At 37.0% G+C, this 8329-nt stretch overlaps 2 protein-coding genes across 8 annotated transcripts; one reads left to right on the forward strand and one right to left on the reverse strand.

The window, feature by feature from the left end:
- Positions 1–60: 60 nt before the first annotated feature.
- On the reverse strand, positions 61–5447 carry LOC116935053 (tetratricopeptide repeat protein 39B). Of its 6 annotated transcripts, XM_045175259.1 has the most exons (16): positions 5202–5447; positions 4152–4329; positions 3597–3674; positions 3324–3382; positions 3086–3196; positions 2914–2989; positions 2679–2811; positions 2489–2621; positions 2128–2227; positions 2002–2067; positions 1703–1870; positions 1474–1637; positions 1218–1385; positions 893–1125; positions 591–819; positions 61–523 (listed from the first exon to the last, which is right to left on the reverse strand). In XM_045175259.1, the coding sequence occupies exons 3-16, from the start codon at positions 3648–3650 to the stop codon at positions 328–330; spliced, it is 1890 nt and encodes a 629-aa protein (XP_045031194.1). In that variant the 5' UTR covers positions 3651–3674; positions 4152–4329; positions 5202–5447; the 3' UTR covers positions 61–327. The 6 variants fall into 6 exon arrangements, with proteins under 6 accessions (XP_045031194.1, XP_045031190.1, XP_045031191.1 ...); XM_045175255.1 differs by lacking the exon at positions 4152–4329; XM_045175256.1 differs by lacking the exon at positions 4152–4329 and having other exon boundaries at positions 3597–3693.
- Positions 5448–6132: 685 nt separating this feature from the next.
- LOC123473826 lies at positions 6133–7249 on the forward strand. Of its 2 annotated transcripts, none has more exons than XM_045175262.1 (4): positions 6133–6389; positions 6447–6596; positions 6652–6757; positions 6895–7249. In XM_045175262.1, the coding sequence occupies exons 1-4, from the start codon at positions 6276–6278 to the stop codon at positions 6918–6920; spliced, it is 396 nt and encodes a 131-aa protein (XP_045031197.1). In that variant the 5' UTR covers positions 6133–6275; the 3' UTR covers positions 6921–7249. The 2 variants fall into 2 exon arrangements, with proteins under 2 accessions (XP_045031197.1, XP_045031196.1); XM_045175261.1 differs by having other exon boundaries at positions 6138–6389; positions 6652–6829.
- Positions 7250–8329: the final 1080 nt, after the last annotated feature.

Here is an 8329-nt window from a genome sequence, read left to right on the forward strand (position 1 = left end):
TTAATAAATAAAATGTCAAGACCAGGAGTGGATAAGAACCCAATAATTAATTTCAAAAAATCACTAAGAAAAGCAATATAATATCGGAATGTAGCAAATTAACATTTAACACAAATAGAAGGTCGGAGAAAATGAAAAACGACGCGACTCTTGTGAGGTACTATTCAACAAAGGGATTTTTAGTCATTGACGGTGCAACCAATAGCGAATACAACGAAATCACAACCGACCGGTATGATTCAAATAGTGACTAAGTTTTAATTTTGGAAGGAAATTAGAACTCCACCAAAAGTGACGATCATGGGAGACACCAAAACTACAAGTTGCTCATAGTTTAGTGGTCCGCTTTGATTCATCGGCTAATAAAGGAGGTTGTTGAAATTCACTATCTAAACCACTCATTACCATTTCTCCTTCGTTTCCTCCAGAATCGGCCTCGTCACTAGGAGACTTCAGTTGGCTCAAAGCCGCGTGGATGCGAAAATGGAGTCTTGACTCTAAGCTATAGCCTTTATAGTTATTCCTATTTAAATAACACACAAAATTAAATAGGTATAATAAAAACGGTGACAGTATGAACCCAAACTCACTTTGCAGCTTCAAGCCATACAATTGCTTGGTCATTTTTCTCCTGAGAATGGTACAGAAAACCTAGTTCAGCCACGCTATAGGGAATGAGGTAGGTATCGTCTTGTAAAAGCTTTTCCATTTTGGATACTTGAAGAAAGCAATCTTCAGCTTGCAAGGGACTTCCCATATACCGAAGACAACAACCTTTCAAAAGGATTGCCAGTGCCAGATCATCAGAATAATATTTATCTATAAATATGAAATATGTAGGATGAGCAAGATTAAAGTAAAACAAACTATTGCTTTGACATGTTCAATTTACCTTGCTTGCCAGACTCGAGATCTTTTATAGTACGTTCAATGAGACGGTAACAAGCTTGGATGAGCGCCCATTCTTTTCCAATAATTTTCAAAATGTTCCAAACGTAGAGGAGCTCCAAAGCAGCAAGACGCAGTCTATCACCTTGCGCGAAAAAGCGTGTGCTCTTCCGAATAACAAACTTTTCCGCCGGCAATGACTTCCCAGCTATTCGCTGCTTGTATGACGGTACATCCCTGAAAAGCGTTTCAAATTCAGTAACATGCATTGATTTTCTTTTGAAAAACAAAAAATAAATACAAAAGAACGCCGTAGGATCATATTATACCGCATGAGGGTGGTTAACCGATGCTGTTCGGCTTCTGATAGGTTTCCATCCTCTTTATCCATGCACAAAAACGCTGCCTGAACATAGGCGTATATGCACTTTGACCACCTGCTCTCTTCAAAGAGACGACGGGCGTATTGCCCAGCTGATTTCCAATCCATTTTCATGCTAAAAAAAAAAAAAAACAATTTCGAAGTTGATTACTACATGACTCGTAGAAGGGCTTATCTTGTGTAGCCAATATATCAAACCATGCCTGTGTGCCCACATGAGTTCCCAGAAACAGAGATGATGAAACTGGGGGAAACTATTCTGGGAATGCCAAGACTTTTCGTACCAAACAATGGCATCATCGACGTGGGCCTGCACAAGTTCTAGCCTTCCTTTAAAGAACAAAAACCAAACGCCGTTTGGCTTCAACTGATAAAACAAAGGTCTTGTTATTTAAAACAAAAAAGGCAAAAGGTTACATGTTTTGAAATTACTTTTAACTGTTCCTCCAAAATAGCACTAGCTTGAACTAGGTTTCCTTCATTGTTGCTTAGCACGTAAACGATGATCAGATGATAACCGAGGAGGACAATGGCGCAAAGAATACGGCGTATACTTCGCTCCAATTCATAACCTTTCTCCAGCTCTCTTAGACCGACATTCTGCAAAAGGTAAAGTCAAATTATTTTCCATTTAATAAACCAGTACTTTGGGAAAGCAGTTAGAATGAGAGTCGAGGTATTAACTAGCTTCACCTAAGAAATTCATAACTAGTAACTACTTCGATTCTTACCCGGCTTCCACTAAAACCAATGAATTCAAGGAGTTTCAGAATACGCTGTGGCAGTAAGGAAATCATCTGAAAATGAAAATTAGATATGAAAAATGAAGATCCAAAAAGGTTAGATTGTGAGCTTACCAAATTAAAAGACCCTGCGCCTAATCGAACCCCACTTTCGAAGTGAACTTTGTGGTGGTCATCTGTCCACTTCCGGTGATTAAGCATATGCCAACATTCCCTAAGAATGACAAAAGGAAATAGTTTAAATATATCGGCAGGTTCCCGTTTGTGTATACTCAAGCTGTACTCGCAACTTTAAGCGTTATGAATATGGCCGACAAGATTATTTAATAGATTATTTAAATATAGAATAATAATTATTATTTAAATAGATGATAAATATATAATTATTATTTAAATAGTAATTTTGGGCAAATAGAAACAACTTTAATTTGATAATAAACCAATAAAATATTTTCCGGATAGTAAAGAAAATTACTTGTATGACTGGTAGCAAGATCGGATTTTTAGTCCACCTTTTACAAAACTCATTAAGGTTTCGTCTTCCGTAAAGGTAAGTACTGCTTTCAACAACATCGATTCGGCATAACAAAGCTCGGCATGAATTTGTTCTAAATGAAGGCAATGGCAACATTTAGATAGTCAATAAAGAAATGTGGGTAGCATACCTTCAGTATACAAATTATAGTCGGTTCTTTTTAATATTCGGCCAAAGGATTCCGTAAGCGTGGTCTTTCGTCTGTACTGATTACTGATTTCAATCGACTGCTTGACGAGATCCATTGCTAAACCGATGTCTCTCTGAGGGAAGATACAAATAAGAATTAGACCGATTTTTCTTACACATCTTCCGATTTCATCGGAATATATCTGCATAATATATCACGAGAAATATTTAAGCACCTGCTCGAAAGTAAGGATTGCTTGAAGGAAAGCAAGTACACTATTTCCTAAAGCGTGATAGTAGCTTGTTTCACTCCTGCAGAAAGATAAAAATGAAATAGTTTAGTTTGAAATTAATTTTTCTTACCAGAATGTTTGCAAACATTGTCAAGGAAATTTGGAAGTTACTTACCATGGTTCCATAATTGCCCGTGCTTCTGTTAGTTTGTTATCAAAGAACAAATCCAGTGCTTCCCTGCAATGATCAATAGCTGTCTCCAAATTCATCCCATTTGGAGATGGACTGCAAACATCCATAGAATTAATTTTTTTTAAATCACAAAATTAAACAAGGATAAATCATGAACATGTTGGATCATAAAAGAAACAACAAAAAACATATTGGCACAGTCTGCATATTTAGTCATTACCTTTTTCGATTAAGATTTATTGATGACAGACTTTCAGTTTCCTCCATTGCATCTGCAAACTATTGAACACAAATTAATAAAGCCATTAGATCAAAATAAATCTTGTTTTTTTTTATAATAAAAAAATCAGCAAATAGTTTCCTGGAAAATGGAACATGAAGTTCGATTAAAGGGTATGAGGTACAGCATAGAATTACCAAATACAGATGTGCTTTTTCAAGAAGCACAACAGCTAATCACATCTTGAGTGCAAAATAAATTACTAATGCCTACCTCATCAACTGCATCTCCAGGTTGGCACAAACTAGCGTTATCATTAAGTGCCATAGCTTCCAAAATATCCAAAGGGGTCTACAGAAAATTTAATACACTAGGAAGAGCCAAAAGTTTATGAGCAACACTGATCAAATTACTGTTTGTCCACATTTAACTTATAACAGAGAAGATGAAATTATGACTTACTACCAGTCTCTGAAAAAGGTAATCCAATTCAGTCCCAAAATTTTCAGGTAATATTCCAATGTTTTACTATTCCATATTTGTAACTTTGTAAAACATAAGGGGGCATCTAGCTAAGATGTATTACAGCCATTCGATTGAGAAATGAACCACTATTCGCAGCACGTTAGACTACTGCTGACATATTTCGAACGCCAAGTTGTAAATAAGGTCACGAAATTAATTCAAACATATTACAAAAGCATTCCCGTTGTACGCAAACCGGTAAGAAATCTGGACTGTCCTGAAGGAGCACAACGACTGGTTTTTTATATCATACGATGACCGACGAAGATAAACATCTACTACATCCTACCTACATCGACCTACTTGTTATTAGTGTGGGGCGTCGTTGCCTGTTTTCCATTTGAAAGACCACGAATTTAACCACACTCCGGCAGCCGGTACTCGGAGTTTCGGACTAGGGGTAGGCCGTAGAGGACTATATGGCGCATCAACAACTTGAACAAGTATGTCGATATACTGGCGGTGTTTTATATGGTAAATACTTGAAGCATTACGAAAAAACGTGTTATTATTTGCAGATCAAGACTAATTTATGCGTTAGTAGGCTAAATAAGGGGGCACGCAAGACTTTCTATCGTACAATCGTTGATGACATGCATTTCTACGCGTTACCTAAATATGTAAAGGGATCAACTTATCGATCTTTCTGCATATGCAGCAAGTTCAAAAGCAAAGAACTCCCGTGAGAAAAAAAATTATCTAGGTTTCTCTATCATCCTGTTAGCTGGTCAGGTAAAGATCTACTGCACATAAATATAATGGACAGCAGTTACCATGGGATTGCATGACCCTAAATATCACACTTATGATATTTTCATGGTTCTACGAAACGATGGAAAAATAAATAGGGACACCGCCAACGTACTTGTATACATATACATTATATATATCCAAAACGCTTTATTTTCAGGAAATAAACTGGCCCAATGACAAACATTACTATCTGCACTGGGATTAGTTATTATTTATTGTATTATAGCCGTTTCCAGAAAAAACGACAGATACCCGAATGGCCTTCTATACTAACAACTCTGTGAACAATCTACGCCATCGTTTAGTCATAACAGTTCCTTGGAAGACTTCCCTAAATATAGAATTTACAGTCTTTACGAACATGCACCGCTCAGTCAATGGAGGATTCTGTTGTCTACATGGTGCGTGGTATGTTCCTGCTCTCCGTCAACAACGAGGCGATGAGTCATAACCCCACCCTCCTATGCTCATACACTAAGCTATGGAGTTTTAGATTTCGAGTAAACTAGTATAAGCTATCAGAAATTTAACACTAAATCAAACCTAATTTAATGTAGCTGATGAAATTGCATTGATAGATCATATTACAAATTGGCCTACCTTAACATGCAGTGCAGTTAGTTTCAAATGAAACCGTTGTTTGTGCTTCTGTTTCTAGGGGAACTAGACCGAAATAGATGAAACCACTGGTTACAGTTTCACTTGGCTACATTTGCACGCCTTAGATAGCCAGCAAAGTTTTCCCCTAATATATTTAAACAAATGAGGCAGATAAAGTGATTACAGTTCACATGGTGACCGATATCGAACGAGCACTAATCAAATAGTAGTGTGCAGCAGCCGTACACTCGTCTTTCTAAATATCGTACCAGACTAGCTCCAAATGGCGGGAAATGTTTTGTACCGCTGCTAATTTGGCAGGGAGTCGTTTTCTTCCCCCATCCTCTTTCGCGTGTTTCATGCAACTGCAATATACCAACCATGAAAAACAAATCGCAGCGGTACGAAAACTTCCCGCCATTGTGAGGGGTACGATATTTATGGAGGTGGGGAGAGGGGGGGGGGGGGTACTGACAGTACTGTCAAATGAGGAAAAATGTAATTCATATAGAAAATGATAAATGAATAGAATAAAAAACCAAATAAATATAATGAAGAATGACATATGAAAAAAGGATTTTGATTCGCATTTTTGAATAAGATTACCATTACGAATCGACCCAGCCCACCCAAATCGAAAAATCAGAGTTCAGAGTTGGAAACGAATTCTGATAATGAACAGAATAACACTAAATTAACTCGAAGAATAAGAATTTTAAAAACTAAGATTCTTAATCCTGAAATTTATTTTAAAATTCTGAAACTTCCAGTTGAAAAATTTATTCAACAGAACGTCGTCTAAGTCAAGCTTTGCCGGTGACAATACAACTTGATCTCGGTCGTCGGGGCGAACCCTACCGGCTTTTCGGGGGACAATAGAAAGTGGTAGGGTTCGCCCCGACGACCGTAGGCACGGTAGCGCTCGTGGTGGCGAAGGGCTACAACACATTATAAACACGAATAGGCTACATGCAGTCTGCAATGGATTAATTTTGTTGGTTATCTTTTCTTTTCAGTATTCTTTTATGTAGTTGTAGTTTTAGATTAGAATCTTAGATTTTCATTATTATTACAATGACAAGTGTGCCATCTGAGGAAGAAACGGGAAATCCCATCGATGATGTAGCCGAAACAGAAAAGTTTGAGTTTGGGAAAGGATACGATTTAACTTATTTTAAAGATATTAGGGTATGTTTTTAAGATGTATATGCTTATAAGTTACTTAATTTAATTCTTTTCTTATAGGAGAAATATCGAGGAAAAAGAAAGGCAAGAAGAAGAACTGCACAAGGCCTTGTTGAAATTCCCAGTTATCCAACCCGCCCAGCCCTTTGGTTGGATTTTAAAAAGTCCAAAGGAACCTGCAGCTCCAGACGTACATCCATTCACAGCATTGTAAGTATAAAGCTACCATATTTCTGACACATATTAACACTTCACAATTTTAAAGCAATCTAAAACAGCCTTCGAAAATGGAATGGACCATTTTACGCTGTCTGCATCCCAAAATGTACAGGAATGGTCCACTGACGTCAGTGGGTATGGGAATCTTGCAGGTGAGTTTATGAAAACACCAGAATGTCATGCTGCAGTAGTCGCTTGGACTGCGTTGGTTAAAAAATACCAATGTAAGTAGTTTAGATAAGTAGCATGTTTTGTTCATTAGACTTTTAATTACCTGTATATTCTATAGTGAAAAGGGAAACAGATTCAGGCTGATGTTGAATCCGACTTTTTGGATGAAGACACGTTCGCCTACGACATTGAAAATGGCATCGAAGACCTTCTATTAGATAATATTCAAGAAGATGGTGATGAGGAAAATGAAGCATACGAAGAAGATAGCGAAGAGGAGACTGCTGATTACCAGGATTACAGCGACGAAGAGACAAACGATTATCAAGACTACGCTGACGAGGACAATGAAGGAAACAATTAATATCGATCGTTTAAAACTCTCTTATATATAGTTATGCTAATCCTGTAATTAGGGCTACTTTTGAAATGGAGCTATTGATGAAAGGGAATAAAAGTATAATTATGAGGTTTTTGATTTGTTTCATTAACATTATTCGTCATCCTTATAGGCCTATCCGAGTGCGCGTGAAAATAAAATTATTTCGCAGTTAATTATACATGCCTATGTTGATATCAGACTTAATCTGACATGATATTACGATTCAGCGTCAAAAGTTGAGTTAGAGGTGTAATTTTTATTAATGTTAGTGGTTCAGCCGCATAGTAGCGTGCGTGAAAATAAAAATTCGTTCACGGTTAATTACACAAACGTGTGTTCATTTAAGGCTTATTCTGACCTGATATTCCGATTCAGCGTCAAAAGTTGAGTTAGAGGTGTAATTTTCATTCATTTTGGTAGTAGCCTGCGGGATTTAGTTTTTAGCGATCAAATTTTTTACTGAAAAAAGTCCGCCCTGTAACTGTAAGCGAGTTACTGCGCTTTTTTCCTTAAAAAAAGTGTCGTAAACCAATAACTCCCGCAGGCTACCACCAATATGAATGAAAATTACACCTCTAACTCAACTTTTGACGCTGAATCGGAATATCAGGTCAGAATAAGCCTTAAATGAACACACGTTTGTGTAATTAACCGCGAACGAATTTTTATTTTCACGCACGCTACTAGGCGGCTGACAACCAAAATTAATGAAAATTACAATTCCGACTCAGATTTTTATGCTGAATCGAAATATCAATTCAGAATCAGCCTAATATGAACATACGCATGTGTAATTCACTGCGAACGAATTTTTATTTTCACGCGCGCTACTAGGCGGCTGACAACCAAAATTAATGAAAATTACAATTCCGACTCAGATTTTTATGCTGAATCGAAATATCAATTCAGAATCAGCCTAATATGAACATACGCATGTGTAATTCACTGCGAAATAATTTTTATTTTCACGCACACTATTATGCGGCTGGCTAATAATTCAATGAAAAAACGCATAAAAAACTTTTATTTACTTGCATGCGGTAAACGACTTCCCAAGAAATACTTGATCGGAGCTAATGATTTTCCCCTCCACAAATTTTACGTGATTGTGATGGGATTTGTACTTTTTATATTGGTGAATACGTACTTATATCTACGTGACTACGTTACT

Source organism: Daphnia magna, linkage group LG6 (genome assembly GCF_020631705.1).
Source record: "Daphnia magna isolate NIES linkage group LG6, ASM2063170v1.1, whole genome shotgun sequence".
Lineage (NCBI taxonomy): Eukaryota > Metazoa > Arthropoda > Branchiopoda > Diplostraca > Daphniidae > Daphnia > Daphnia magna.